The following is a 16372-nucleotide window of genomic DNA, read 5'->3' as shown; positions in this document are numbered from 1 at the left end:
GTTTTCCTTGTTTTAATGTTTTATTTATTTGAGAGAGCGTGCTTGCTTGAGTGGTGGGGGAGGGGTGGGTAGAGGCAGAGGGAGAGAGAGAAGCAGACTCCCCACTGAGCAGGGAGCCCGATGGGGGGGACTCAATCCCAGGACCCTGGGATCATGACCTGAGCTGAAGGCAGACGCTTAACCAAGTGAGCCACCCAGGTGCCCTGCCACCATAAGATCTCTTGTGAATAACAGTTACAATAAATGTATTGCCAAAATATGTTATTAAGCCATGCGATTATACAAAATGTTTTGGGGGAGATGCTTATTGCATGTTTACAATTTGACTGAAAGTTCACAAAACTTTCCAGTATTGTGTGGGTTTTTATGCACTTTTTAGAATGGTAATGTTCACCTTTCCCCAGTCCCATGCATCACCTACAGTACTGTCCAAATGTCTACCACTGACATCAATAAAAGCCTATTAGCATGCTCAATCAAATCCCATTACAAGGCATTGCTGAAATCCTAGTGCTGAGCACATCACTTCCCAGACATACCATTTGCCAAACACAGTTCCATACTCACACTACCGGCTCTTCACAAATAAGCAGTCGCACGGACTCTGCGTCCTGGTAGACACTGGAGACACAGTTATGATCCAGACTTGTCCCTAAGGATTAGTATGGGTTAAGATACAGGGAATGGGCATATGTCCTGGAGGTCTTTGCAGAAGAGCTGAAATGTGAAGGGGAGGGAAGTCCTATCTTTTCTAAGGGTGAAGGTCTGTGTGACACAGGGTTTATGAGAAAAAATTCAGGTTGTGATCTCTTGCTGGGTTAATGCCTTTCCAAGCCATCTATGCCTAGGCCAGAGTGCTTCCTAAAAGGTAAATCTCAACATTTGTCTACCCTGTTTAACTCTTACTACATGGCTTTTTATATAGGAAAAGAATCACCCTCCTTAGTGTATCTTCCCAAGCCTTACATGATCTAATGCTAAACATATAGATTGTTCTCCCACATTCTCCTTGAATTCTAGGAACACTAAATTCTTTGTATTTCTCTAATCTGCCAATTTTTTATTTCTATTCTTTTGTATAAGATGATTACTTTGCATTGGGAATATAAGTGAATAAAATCACTTTGTAACAGTTTCTCATTGCCAGTAAAATTAAAGATGTACACGTTTTACAACCCAGACATTTCATTTATGGGTAGATGCCAGGAAAGAATAACTTGAATATTTGTACTGGGAGATGTGTTGTTAGGAGCAAAAAACAGAAAACATTCCAAACTCCTACCAGCAGAAAAATGAATGAATGCATTCTGTTATGTGTCAGCTATCCAATTTATTGCTTCTCTGCTCCAGACTTACTCTTACTGCCTACTCTTTGTAAATATATCTGGGCCCTTTAAAAACTTCTTTGCCAAGAGGTATGATGTTAAACTTTGTGAGTAGAAAGCATTGTAGACACATTGCAGGAAGGGCTTTTCCTTCCTGGTTCCCATGTACTCACCTGGCAGGCCTCTGCATGCAAATGATTTCAGCATCTGGCTCATATGCATACATGACTTCACCATCACTCCCATCCTGCAGTGTCCCTGTCCTACAGTGCCCCCATCCTAGAGTACCCCGATTCTGGGGTACCCCCATCCTGCAGTGCCCCCATCCTGCATTGCTCCCATCCTGCAGTACTCCCCCATCCTGTGGTGCTCCCCCGTCCTGCAGCGCTCCCGTCCTGCAGTGCTCCTGTCTTGTAGTGTAGGCTGCTGCTGTAGCACTTGCTTCTTGCAGTTCATGGTGGTCAGAACTCAGTAGTCAGGAGCATCTTCCAACATGGCCCTTGTTTGGTTTGGTGGTAGAGAGCCTCTGGCAAGGCCATTTCCCCGAATCAGCTTCCCACAGTGGCCCAGAGTACAGGTTTTTGGGGAGTTTTGCAAGTTCTGCTAGCACAGCACCACAGTGCCTTCCTGCTGCTTAGTAAGGCCCTAGGCGTGGGGGGATTTCTTCCCCCTAGGGATAGTGACCGCTCCTTGTACCTGACGTACTTAGATTCTTTAGAGTTCTCCTTACCTTTAACTAGATAGTATCTCATTGCGGCAATGCTACTATAACTAATCATTCTTTATATTAACTTTCCCTGAGTATGTTGTGTGATTTCTCTGTCTTGACCCTGACTTATAACTGTTATATTCATGCAAGTGAATTGCTCCATATCAGTGAACTCTAGTGAACTCCAGCCCTAATGACACATGGATGCACCTTCAAAGGTGAGTGAAAAAATCAAGTCTTAGAAAATAGATACACAGTATGATTTTATTTATAAACAGTTTAAAAAATACACAAACCCCAACACATATAAGGAATATAGCAATGTGTTGAATAACGATAAATAACAGAAAAGATTCACGTAAGATTCAAGAAAGTGAATATCTCTGGCAGAAGATGAAGGCACACTGGTTAGTGATAGGGGATTCAAAGATATTGGTAACGTTTCTTTCTCAAACTGGTTATTTGGGGGGCAGTTCTACAAATGTTAATTTATTATTTTTTACTGTACATAATGTTACATATACCCTTTGATATAAATAGGATATTTGCTAATTTAATAAACATAATTATCCTTTGTGGTATAGAGTGACTATATTTACCCCAGAATGATTAGACCAGAGTAGCTCAACTAGTTTGCTAAGATAGTGATCTCTCAGCCCTGGGTGGCCAGTAGGGCTGATGCCAGTGCTGAATTAGACTCGATTCCCTATAATGCCACATAGGAGTTTTAATATAGTAGGCGTTTGCCTTAATTTTAACCCTTAGTTCAAATTCAGAATAACCTTTTATAATTTTAGAATAAAAATTGTCCATCTTTCTTTTTTGATTCATAGGGAGAAGAATGTTAAGATGTGTATGTGTGTGTGTGTATTAACTATATTTTTTAGTTTATTTTTTAGAATATGCCTTTCATGATTCTTTCTGAGTGAAAGACCATACCTATTCAATACGGGTTCTCTGAAGAACCACCTCAGGCTACTTCTCTCAGAGTCCCTGCTGCAGCCTGCACGGTAAAGGCTGCAATGGAGATCTGTCGCTTCACTTCTCCCCAGGCTTTGGAAGGATCCACTTTGCTTTCAATATCAAACAGAGCATCATAAATTCCTGGGAATGACTCCCCTGCATACTTGTTGTGGCTGCTGGGAGCATAGATGACGTGCCTGTTGATAAAAACAGTTTGCAGTCTATCAGTTGTCCAAATGATACATACAAGAGAAAAACAGGAGCACTCTACAAGTTCTGGACTGCAGAATTCTAATCTTATGATTTGAACAAGCCCCTTGTCAGCTAAACTTCCAAGTTTAATCATCTCCAAAGTCCAGTCTATGAAGTATATGTTTTGACTTTAAACAGAGGACTTAACATGGTTCAGAGCAACAAAAATAACAATAATAGCCCCAGTAGCTTGTCACCTACTATGGATCGTGCTTGCGAGTAAATGATTTGCCTGTAATTTTTCTATTCCTTAAAAATAAACACTACAAGGGCGCCTAGGTGGCTTAGTTGGTTAAGCCTCCGACTCTTGGTTTCAGCTCAGGTCATGATCTCAGGGTCTTGGGATACAGTCCCACATCGGGCTCTACGCTCAGTGGGAAGTCTGCTTCTCTGCCTCTCGCTCCCTCTCCTCCTGCTTGCACATGCATGTACATCCTCTCTCTCTAAAATACATAAATAAATCTTAAAAAAAAAAACTCTACAAAATTGATACTAGCATTTCAAAAAGGAGGAAATTGAGATCTAAGAGATTAAGTGACTAGTCTCAAGCTACATTGCAAAAAAGTACTGACTTTTCACTATCCCACTTTACCTCCTGAAATGTAGCACAGTTGTGATTATTAAAGTCCTATTTGTGACCTGCCAACCTACTATTGTGTTTTTTCTCTTTAAAAAAAGAGATATACTAACATGTTAGAATGCCCAGCTTAAAGCATGAATAATTATTAAAAACAATTTTGAAAGCATAACATGACCTAGGTAGAAGGTGATATTTTATTGAAAGACCTATGTCAGTTCATGTCATAACCCATGAAGGGAAGGATAAGTTCCCAAGCAAAGAGGTAAAGAAGGAAAGAAGCACAACCGTGCTGCCATTGGGGAACCAGTCACATGCCTGGATGATGCCCTTACTCCTAATTCTGATCCTCTGATAATCCATAAACAGAAAGACAGGGCCATTTCTCACTAGTCACTCATCTAATTTGTTCTGCAATTCCTAGTAAGATCAATCTAATGTTCATCACTGATGTTTATCAGAAATATTTACAATTGTTAAAAATTAGGAAAAAAGTGAACATTAGGAGAATGAGTATATAAATACATACTTTATATATTTTACATATATTTATTATGTCTTATGTGTATACATACATAAAGAAAATATATGTAAAATGAGAGGAGGCTAAAATTATATAAACCAAATATAAGCATGATTTTATAACTAACTGACAGAATTGGGGTGATTTTATTTTCTACTTGTGACTTTGTTGATCTTTTAAATTTCCTACAATGAACATATATTCTTTATAATCAGAAGTAAAAAAGATATTAAAAATAAAAAATGCAGCAATCACATTACATTATATGAAGAAATAATATATCATTTGCCACATATATTTTGAAATTTCTATTTGCTTATAAGAAATCAACTATATTTTTTCCACAGCGCAAAAAAGAAAAAATAAAGATATAATCAGGAGTCATATTTTATCCTTACCTATAGAAAGGCCTGTCTGGTAATCCTAAAGGATCAATAAATGCTCGTTCCAAAAACATCAGTTGATCGTTCATAATTCTCAATAATATTGGGCTAAACAACAAAACAAATACAGTTGTCACTTCGTGAGAAAGCATGCACTGCACAGCAAACTAAAAATTCACAACAAAATTAAATATAACTAATATATCTTAAATCTCTATGATATGTAAATTAAGAACAATAGTATACATGGTTACATTTTTTTTATTATGTTATGTTAATCACCATACATTACATCATTAGTTTTTGATGTAGTGTTCCATGATTCATTGTTTGCGTATAACACCCAGGGCTCCATTCGATATGTGCCCTCTTTAATACCCATCACCAGGCTAACCCATCCCCCACCCCCTCCCCTCTAGAACCCTCAGTTTGTTTTTCAGAGTCCATAGTCTCTCATGGTTCATCTCCCCCTCCGATTCCCCCCCCCTTCATTCTTCCCTTCCTGCTATCTTCTTTTTTTTTTTTAACATATAATGTATTATTTGTTTCAGAGGTACAGGTCTGTGATTCAACAGTCTTGCACGCTTCACAGCGCTCACCATAGCACATACCCTCCCCAATGTCTATCACCCAGGCACCCCATTCCTCCCACCCCCTACCACTCCATGGTTACATTTTTAAAATCCTATAAAATACTATTCTGCTGAGGCTTATAAAACCACATAAAGTTATATGTGCCAGTTGAAAAAGACAACAGTAATTTGTATTTATTTTGAAATAATAATTAATTGGCAAACCTAGGTATTTAAATATAGGCAAGATGTTTTTCATCTTAGGTATCCTAATAATCTACTCAAAGAAATCATTTCGATATTGAATGGGATAGTCTATTAATGGTTAGTAGGTCTCCAGAAATAGGTTTCTGGAGAAAGAAAATTATGCATATTTACCAAACCATAGGCAATGTTTTATTATTATTTTATTATTATTAAAGCCAAATGTCCTAGAAAATCATAATCCATTTCTATAAGGCACTTTGCCAGAGGGAGGAAAGATCATAGTTTTAAAGACAGAAAATCAACTTCATAGAATATATGGTGTTTGGAATCCCCTTAAGATTTATTTTTCATTGTTGATTTTTTTTTAACCCACACACAAATTTGGAAGGATCTGTAAAGTATAAGGAAAAAAAAATCCCATACTCACCCCAGGACGACACAGTTATTATACTAATTGGTTTACTTTGAATTTTTCTCTATATTTGTTCAATAAAAAGTAATCAAACTGTTTACAATTTTAAACATTTTTGGTTTGCTTCACATTTTATTGTAAATATCTCATATTTCCTTTGTAATCACCTATTTCAATGTTTATGAAATGTTCAAATTGGAGGACATCTAACTTTTAGATAGATCTCTTAGGTATTGATTGTTTTGAATGATTTGATATTTTTTAATAAACTATTTCTATTTTATTATTATTATTTTAAAAATATTTTTTTTATTTGACACAGAGAGAGAAAGCATACAAGCAGGAGGAGAGGCAGAGGGAGAGGGAGAAATAGGCTCCCCACTGAGCAGGGAGCCCCATATGGGGCTCAATCCCAGGACCCCGAGATCATGACCTGAGCCAAAGGCAGATGTTTAACCGACTGAGCCACCCAGGAGCCCCTATTTTTTTAATTAATTAATTATTTATTTATTTATTGAAAGAGCATGAGCGGGGGGAGGGGTGGGTAGGGGGAGAGGGAGAGAGAGAATCTTAAGCAGGCTCCACGCCCAGCATGGAGCCTGATGTGGAGCTCTGTCTCATGACCCTGAGATCATGACCTGAGCTGAAATCAAGAGTCGGATGTTTAACCAACTGAGCCACTCGGGAGCCCTTTGAATTGTTTGGTATTACAATTCATATCTTTTTCTGAGAAGCCTTTTTTTCTTTCCAAACTTGAAATTCTTTCCTGAAGAAAAGGTCCAAGAAATGGAAATACTATGGCAAAGTCTAAGAACTCTGTAAATGGCTCTTGAAACTTTAATAGTATGTATTTATGCTTTTCAGGTTTCTACTTTTTATTTTTATTTATTTATTTTTTCAAAAAGGTTTTTAAAACAATTCACAATGCTATCAGAAAAGTGAGAAAGCATCTGATCCAGGGCACCATCTCTAGTGCAATGTGTACAAGCAAGTTTTAAATCATTACTAAGTTGATACAAAAACAGTATAACGTTATTTCAAAAGTAGTATGATGTTATTTTCATCTATATTTTTTAATCAGTAGTTAATTTGAATGTTTTTTTTAATCTGTTTCTGTACAAGTAGTGTCTTCTTTTTGAATTGTCTTGCCCATTGTCAACATTTTCAGCTTTGTTCTTTTGGATTTTCTTACCAATTTTCAAAAAAATATTTTTATAATGTTTATATTACTCCCTTTCCATATTTGCTGGAGAAGAGCTTTCCCAATTTTCTATCTTTGCTTTTGATGATTGACTTTCATATTATGAACCATTTCAGTGTTCTCAAACCTGATTGCTTTGTCATTTCCCTGTTGCTTCTAAACTTGGAATTTCACTTCCAAGAAATCTCAACTTTTAATAAAGAATTTTTCTACAACCATTGCTTATGATTGCATGTGATGTGAAGTGAGATTCTGAACTCACTTTCTTATCAGTTGCTAAAAGAGCTTAAACAACATTATTGTTGAATATATCTTTCTTCCTCCATTTATTGTTGATGTGTCCTCATTACAAACACATTTTTTTTTACCCAAATACATTCCTATATGTCACTCATCTATTTTTGGACTGCCTGCTCTTATCTTTCAATGTATTTCTGCATCAGTCCCTAAGGATTTGATATCCGTATCATCAAAATAGGCTTAATAAACAGTAGAAGTTCACTTTCAAAATTCTACTTCAAAAAAATTTCCTTAATATCCTCTCATGATTTTTCTCCCATCTTTAAGTTCTATTCCAATTACGTTTACTTTGGTGATTTCACACAGAATGAATCCTAAATGCTTAATATTAGAAGAAAACTGGCTTCCCAATACTTGTTGTTCTGGAGAAAGAATTTTATCAGGTGGAAGTAGAAATGAGAAACTCTGGAGGTAATGACATTAAGAAGAGGAAGAAAAGAAAGTGTGTTCTGGAAATAGGAGAAGTTGGTTGAAGTATGATGGACAGACATTGAAAGAACAAGAGACAAAGCTAGTAAAAGCTAGGGTCATGCAGTGGAGGCCCCTCAGTGCTAAGGTGGGAATTTTGTCACTAATCAGCTGGTAGTTAAGGAGGTGCTGGCTTTTCTCAGCACAGGGCGGCCACTCAGAAAGTTAGAGGTGGGTCTTGCAGAGATAGGGCAGCCCTGTACAGGATGCCTTAAGGTGGAGAGACAGGAGCAAAACACTTTACAAAGACATTTCAGCAACAAAGATGTCAATTAGTATGTCTTTTTCATTGTATCTATTATAGGCATAACTTAAAAATGTAGAACATACTTGTTTTTGTCCAAGTGTTGAAGTCTCTCACTGAACTTAGAAGCAATTTCAGTAAAGTTCGTCACAGCAGAGAAAAGTGAATCTGAAATAGAAATCGGGGCCTAATGGCGTTGTCCTATGGCTTATGCAAAGGGAACAGTATACGAAGCTGTTTGTTCTCTTCTGCATTTTACAAGCTATTTATATTTTATATATTACAAGAGGAGCATCAGTGAAATGACAAATACATTTATAGATGTAAACAAAATGTCTGATCATAGGGACTGGCAATAAATAATAAATGGACTAAAGTAGATAATAACATTTTGGAGATTAACTGAAGCACAGAGATAATGAATTTTGAAAGAGGTGGTGTAGCATACCAAATGACACACTGTATGTTTTCATTTCTTGTGGATGTTTCATTGAAATATTGTAGATTTTGTCAGCATACTTTCTCAAAACTATAGCATAATCTCGACAGTCAAATGGGAGCACTATGGAATTGGCTAGTTCAAATACCATCCCTCCTCGAACCTGGGCCACAGCGAGGTGATACTTAAAAGTTGGATCATAAAACTTTTCCACCAATTCATATGTTTCAGAGACACTGTGATACAAAGGATAGCTCCTGGATTTGCTTGTTGCCTACAGAAAGGAAACAACAACAACAACAACAACACAAAACGCACACACACAAAATATATCTCATAAAATAGCTTATAATAAAATGCATAGTACCATATTTACTATTAATACTAGTAAAACTGTTTTGGTCAGTAATGAATAAAGGAATGTATTTAAGAACCTCAATAAGCCACTTACTAAAGGGTTAATATTATAATGTTAAAAGATACCCCAGATGTGGAATTAAAAAATATGTGTATACAACATAAATGATAGTATAAAAATTATCTGAAAGGGCCTAAAGTCTTGCCTTCAAGGATACAGGAGATGTGAAAATGTGGGCGCCTGGGTGGCTCAGTTGGTTAAGCGACTGCTTTCGGCTCAGGTCATGATCCTGAAGTCCCTGGATCGAGTTCTGCATCGGGCTCCCTGCTCAGCAGGGAGTCTGCTTCTCCCTCTGACCCTCCCCCCTCTCATGTGCTCTCTCTCTTTCATTCTCTCTGTCTCAAATAAATAAATAAAATCTTTAAAAAAAAAGAGATGTGAAAATGTTCCTGAAACAAAGACAAGATAATGTTGCATTTCAGTACAAATAATTTAAGAAAACAGGGAATTGTTGGAGGTGATTGTAAATGAGCATTATACAATATTATATAGGATAATGCTGCAAGTTGTTAATGACTGAAATTCCACAAATGGATGATTCTCTGACAAGCAGCATTCAGAAGCATGAAGAATCCACACAGTGAGGGGTTCAGGAGTGGATCCAGAGTCTCACGAAGGAGAGAGAAGGAATGCTCAGACATACATAAGACACCAAGAACATACACAAAAGGCAAGCAGCAAGGACTTTCCAAACTTTGAATTGCTGATTTATGCCTTTTGCCTGCCTTATTTAGCTATTTATGTTTTTATTGATATAGAAGAACACTTTATATAGCAGTGTGTTGAAGAAGCTAGGATTCTAAAATTAGACAGCTGGAGTTTGAATCCAGGTTTTAGGATTTATTACCAAATAACTTTGGGTGGTTACTAACCCAAAGATTATTAGCTTTTCTTTACTGTAGTATTCTTATGAGTAAAACATAGATAATATTAACATCTACCCTCACCCCACTCCCATCTAGCCCTGCCTAACTTCCTACTCCAATGGTAGGATTAAAGATTTCCTGTCTGGAGAGAATAACTAGTCCAAGAGAAAAGATCTATAGATTCTGTAGACCTATAGTTGTTGCCTCCCCTAAAGCATCTAGAAGAGGCATTCTTGATCACTCTTCTCTGAAGCTTCCCATTTGACAATTGCCACGCTTGCATACAGGGCTTTGGTCAGCTTTTTATAGACTCACTCCTAAATAAGACAGGTTGCCAAAGATGCCCAGGTATTTGAAAACAGCCTTTGACTTCAAAGATACAGACCAAACACACATACTAAAATAAAATCAACTCGGGTGCCTGGGTGGCTCACTTGGTTAAGCGACTGCCTTTGGCTCAGGTCATGATCCGGAATCCTGGGATCGAGCAGGGAGCCTGCTTCTCCCTCTGACCCTCTCCCCTCTCATGCTGTTTCTCTCTCTCTCTCTCTCAAATAAATAAAAAAATAAATAAAATCTTTAAAAAAAAGTTTAAAAAAAATAAATCAACTCAAGAGTAAGGAGGTACTCCATAGAAGGAAGGGAAGCTTAATAATAACAACAAGAGTAATAAAGATTTCAATAAAAAAAAATGAATGACAGAGTTGAGAAAAATATTCCTGATAGTAAAAAAAAGACACAGATAGAAACAAAAGATAAAAAATGAACACACCAGAAAATAATCCCTAGATGTTAAACAACTAGTAATAGTTCAAAAAAGACAAAAGAGGGAAGAAGTGGTCAAAGGGAAATGCATTCCCTCCAACTGCAAGACGTGGGTTTCCAGACCAAAGGGCCCACTCTGTGCCCAGCCCAGTGTGAGGAAAAATGGTATAACCAAGGCACACATGCACACCAAGGACAACATGGAAGATACTAAAACCTTCCTTTAAAACAAATCATGGTACCGGTGTGAAAACAGACACATGGATCAATGAATGAAATAGAATAAAGAACCCAGAAATAAATCCATACATATGTGGTCATTTAATCAATGACAAAGGTGGCAAGAATGACACAGTGGGGAAAGGACAGTCTCTTGAATAAATAGTACTGGGAAAACTGGACCGCTACATGAAGAAGAATGAAACTGGACCACTTTCTTACCCCATATACAAAAATAAATTCAAAATGGATGAAAGACTTGAACTGAAGACCTGTAACATTAAAACTCTTAGAAGAAAACATGAGCAGTAGGCTCTTTGACACAGCCTTAACAATATTCCCTTGGACCAGTCTCCTCCAGCAAGGGCAGCAAAGCTAAAATATACACATGGGACTACATGAGAATAAAAAGATTCTGCACAGCAAAGGAAACAATCAACCAAAGGAAAGGGCAACCTACTGAGCAGGGGAAGATATTTGAAAATCATACATCCATTAAGGATTTACTCTCCAAAATATTTAAAGAACTTGCACAACTCAGTATCAAAAACACAAACAACATGATTAAAAACTGGGCAAAGGAGAAAAAAAACTGGGCCGATGACTTGAATATACATTTTTACAAAGAAGACACAAAGATGTCCAACAGGTACATAAAAAATGTTCAACATCACTAATCTTCAGAGAAATGCAAATCAAAATCAAAATATTACATCATACCTGTCAGATTGGCTATTATCTAAAAAGCAAAATACAATAAGTGTTGGCGAGGTTGTAGAGAAAATGAACCTTCATACACTGTTGGTGGGAATGCAAACTGGTGCAGTCACTGTGGAAAATAGTAAGGAGATTCCTCAAAAATTTAAAAATAGATCTACCATACAATCCAGAAGTTCCACTGCTGGGTATTTATAAGAAGACAATGAAAACATTAATTCAAAAAGATACATGCACTCCCTATGTTCTCTGCATTATTTACAACAGCCAAGATATGGAAGTAGCCTAAGTGTCCATCATACACACACACACACACACAGGAATATTAGCCATAAAAAAGAATGAAATCTTGCCATTTGCAATATGGATGGACCTAGAGGGTATTACGCTAAGTGAAATAAGTCAGAGAAAGACAGAATACCACACGATTCCTTATATGTGGAATCTAAAAAACAAAACAAATGAACACACAAAACAAAAACAGACTCACAGATACAAAAAACAAACTGCTGTTGGTTACCAGAGGGGAAGGGTTAGAGGGCAGGAAAAATAGGTAAAGGGCTTTAAGGGGTACAAACTTTCAGTGATAAAATAACTAAGTCCTAGAGATGTTAATGTACAGCACAGGGAATATAGTCAGTAATATTGTAATAACTTTGTATATCGTTAGATGGTAACTAGATATTGTGGGGATCATTTTGTAATGCTTAAAAACACCGAATCACTATGATGCACATCTGAAACTAGTAAGATATTGAATGCCAATTATACTTCAATAAAAGGAAAAAATCAGAGCCAAGGGATCAGGGGTCAAATAGCACCAAATTTCTCAACAGCAATCCTGCAGCCTGGAAGATACTGAGGGATGAGTTCAGAATTCTGAAGACATAGAATTTTCAACCAAAACTTTGTGCCCACACAAACTATCCAAGAATTGTGTGTGGTATAAATGTATTTCAGACACAGAAGGGCTTTTGCTTTGATACACCCTTTTCAAGAAGTTCCTGAAGGATATGCTCCAAACATACTAAAGAATAAACAAGAAAAAGGAAGAGACAAAATCCAGGAAAGAGAAGATGCAAAACAGGAGAGAAGTGAAGGTCTCTCAGACTTCTCAATGAAAGAAAATTTCACAGACAAGAGCTGTGTCACAGGCAAAGAAAACCACTAGAGAATCCAGAGGAGCAGGAGAAAAAGAACCCAAGGGGGAAAAAGAAATCTGCCAGATCACCCGATGCGTTTGAATACCCTGAAACTTTGTGTTGGATACATGGAGGGGGAAAAAAAAAGATATTCTAATCCACAAGTATGGTAAAATGATAGACTGAGAAAATGCAATGAGGGAAACTATTTGGGAGTTGGGAGAAAAAGTGATAAAGAAACGCTAAATGCCTATCTTTCCTCATGAGAAGTAAATGGATGATACATCAAACTGAAAAATAAATAAATAGCAGCAGGAGCATAGCATGTATAAGCATGCAGATAGATGTCAGAAGAAACCAATGAAAAAGTTGAAAAAATGTGAATCTGTTGAACAGAATTAGAGATGGGACAAGCCTGCAAGTGGAATAAGAGACCAGTGTTTTTCTTCATACACCCTTACAGAACTGTATGACATTTTGTGAACTATGTTCCTATGTTACTTTGGTAAACATAAAACTATAAAATTGTCATTACCATCAGCGGCAACAATGGTAGGAAAAAAAATCATGACCTGTATATGTGTTCATTGCTTCTTGTGCCATAGAGCATAATTTTCATGTTTACCGACTAGAGATAGAATGGGATAAAAATCCAAACATCTGCTGGTCTGGATACTAATTCATCTTTGGAATAACAGGTAGGGAGGAGTCAAAGACAATTTCTACACTTCTAGTGTAAGTAACTGGGTGAAAGCAATGCCACCTAATGAAACAGAAAATATATTTAAGGGAGAACATGCAAGTTCAAGTTCTAAGGCTTAGGATACCCGATTCAGGCATTACCCCATGTGATAGTAGCATGACCTCAACCACTTCTGCTTTAAATTCCTCTATTTCTCTAGGGCTTATGTCACCCTTTTTCTATTCCAGAATTATTTGTGTAGCTAAAATATATTCATAAGTAATCTTGAAAAACGTACTGACAGACTTACCCAATTTTTAGTGTACCGTGCTCTGCCTGAAGCAATTCCAAGTCTTTGGAAGAACACCTCAAAGTCATTACCAGATCCCAACTTACTAATCCTTTTAGGGATAAAATAGGAGGTTATTTGAGTAGTTTCTTCAGTGAGTACAAATTAAAGATTAATTAAACTCCATTCTTGCTCTTATAAATATCATTTTTCTTTATAAAAATCACGTCAGACAAGCAACAACAACAAAAAGTAATTGAGAGGAATATCAGTCCTGATCATAAAGTATCTACTTCCATAAGACTGTTTTGGGTAGTAGGGACCATTGTTCTTTTGGGTTCCTGGACCCAATTCCAACATGTGGAGGGGAATGTGTGGTGTTTCCCATATCAGTGACAAGCAATGCTTGGGTGTCCTCCAACTCAACTCAGTTCTGACACTGAAGGTAGCACCAGATTCCACAGGTGAATGGCTCAGTCCCACAAGACTGCCCCTCCACTGATTTCAGAAGCCAACCACAAACCCAGATTGTTATCTGTGTTTCTGACCAACGGGTGACATATTGGAGATTCCCAAGTTCCCTTCCTTGCTTTCGATTAATTTGCTAGAGCTGTTCCCAGAACCCAGAGAACCATTTTATTTACTAGATCACTGGTTTATTATAAAAGGATGTAACTCAGGAACAGCCAGATGGAGGAGGTGCAGAGGGCAAGGTGTGGGGAAAGGGTGCTGAGCCGTCCACACCCTCCCCAGGTATGCCACTCTGCTCTAAGTTCCATGTATCCACCAATGTGGGAGCTCTCCGAACCCTGTCTTCTTGGGTTTGTATCTTCATTACAAAGGCACAATTGATTAAATCATTGGCCATTGCAAAGTGATTCAACCTCTGCTCATGGGGTGGGACTGAAAGTCCCAATTCTCTAATTATATAGTTGGTTCTCCTGGCCATCAGCCCGCATCCTTAGGTGGGGTCCAAAGGTCACCCTGCTAACACAAAAAGAGACACCCTTGTCTCTTTCATCACTTAGAACATTCTAAAGATTTTGGGAGCTCTCTGTGCCACAAAAGGGGCCAAAGATCTAATATATACTTCCTATTATAAATCATAGTATCACAATTGCATAAGTTACTTTTTTTTTTAAAAGATTCATTAAGTTGGAAAATATTTTCCCTCAACTTATTTTATCGTCTGTATTTGTTGTTCATGATAAAGTTAAAAGAAGCAGATTTTTTTTTAGATAATTCAGATGTAAATCCTACCTTAAAAATTTTTAGTTATTCATACTCTTGATAGGTATAATCTTATCTATAATCAATCTATATCTCTGAGATAGTTATTCCTCTAACCTTGCTTGTGAAGACATAACCATATTGAAATGATGCCTATATTTTTCTTAGAGTAACTATTTTTTAACTGTATGATATTCAGAAAAAAGAAAATGTATCAAGTAACTAAGGGACAGAAATGCGAGGAGAACTACTTTCTGCCATTATAACTTTTGACTTATACACTGCCTGCTCAAAAAAGAACCACTTTTAGATGGCCTACAGATTTAACTTCAAAACACATAGTAATATTTTATTTGAGAAACAAAGCATCGCCTTCCCTTTATCACTGAAAGAAAATACACTTTCATTTTCAACCCAATCCTATGCTGTATCTAGTAGAAAGTCTTGTTTGCTTACCTGGGCATGCCACTGAACTCCGGTGAAGGACTTTTTCCATTCCAGCTCTCATAAAGAGATTTGCCTTCAAAACCTTCATCGGGGCTTTGGAGCTACACAGATTAAAAGGGAAAAAAAGAAAATACTTATAAATCAGATATTTTAAAATTTAAATGTCCATTAACCAGGGAATGAATAACTAAACTATATTCAGCAAAACACGTGATGCAATTCATACATTAGCAGTCATTAAGAATTACAACAATGAGTTTCTGACAATAGGGAAAATGTTCATGCTATTATATATAAGTGTGACTATTACAAGAAATACATGATATGTATGGAAAAGAAGGCCAAATTATTACCAAGCTACTGTATGCAAATGAATGGTCTTACTGTAAGATTTTTTGGGCTATTTTTTCTGAATTGAGGGAGGCTGCTCTCAAAAACAATTTCTCTCCTCTTATAAAAAAGAAAATGGGGGCGCCTGGGTGGCTCAGTCGTTAAGCGTCTGCCTTCGGCTCAGGTCATGATCCCAGTGTCCTGGGATCGAGCCCCACATCGGGCTCCCCGCTCAGCGGGAAGCCTGCTTCTCCCTCTCCCACTCCCCCTGCTTGTGTTCCTGCTCTCGCTCTCTCTCTCTCTGTCATATAAATAAATAAAATCTTAAAAAAAAAAAAGAAAATGAAAGGAAGCAAGGTGATTAAGAGAAGGTATTTCTTTTAATATTGCTTCTTGTCAGTAAGGTTGCTAAAGTCATTAAATAATACACAATAAAAACAAATGCATTAATATCTTAATTAATTATTTATTATAATTGTGTTAAATATTGGGCTTTAAATACATTTTCTGGTTTTATAGATGAGAAAACTAAGGAAAAAAAATATGACCTAATATTGAGTTCTAGACCTATTCTTGAAATCTAGCGCATTAGATGTTATGCCGAAAACATTTCACAAACTAATTATAAATTTTCCATCACTATTCATGGGTTATTTATTATACATTATATGGTATACAGTGTTTTTATATTA

General features: G+C 36.9%; 1 protein-coding gene across 1 annotated transcript in view; it reads right to left on the bottom strand.

Moving 5' to 3' along the window:
• Window positions 1-2311: 2311 nt before the first annotated feature.
• The window catches only part of FOLH1 (folate hydrolase 1), a 68990-nt gene continuing 54929 nt past the window's right edge, over window positions 2312-16372 (bottom strand). Inside the window, exons 14-19 of the mRNA XM_045892829.2 lie at window positions 15360-15451; window positions 13695-13785; window positions 8585-8849; window positions 8223-8304; window positions 4748-4840; window positions 2312-3194 (exon numbers count right to left, since the gene is read on the bottom strand). Coding sequence (XP_045748785.1) covers window positions 3005-3194; window positions 4748-4840; window positions 8223-8304; window positions 8585-8849; window positions 13695-13785; window positions 15360-15451 — 813 coding nt within the window. The 3' untranslated portion in view covers window positions 2312-3004. The remainder of the gene's footprint in view (window positions 3195-4747; window positions 4841-8222; window positions 8305-8584; window positions 8850-13694; window positions 13786-15359; window positions 15452-16372) is intronic.

The sequence above is a fragment of the Mirounga angustirostris genome, unplaced genomic scaffold (assembly GCF_029215605.1).
Source record: "Mirounga angustirostris isolate CCGP_5_RB_7025 unplaced genomic scaffold, mMirAng1.0.hap1 SCAF_13, whole genome shotgun sequence".
In the NCBI taxonomy this organism is placed as follows: Eukaryota; Metazoa; Chordata; class Mammalia; order Carnivora; family Phocidae; genus Mirounga; species Mirounga angustirostris.
This window is presented reverse-complemented; position numbering and strand designations above follow the sequence as displayed.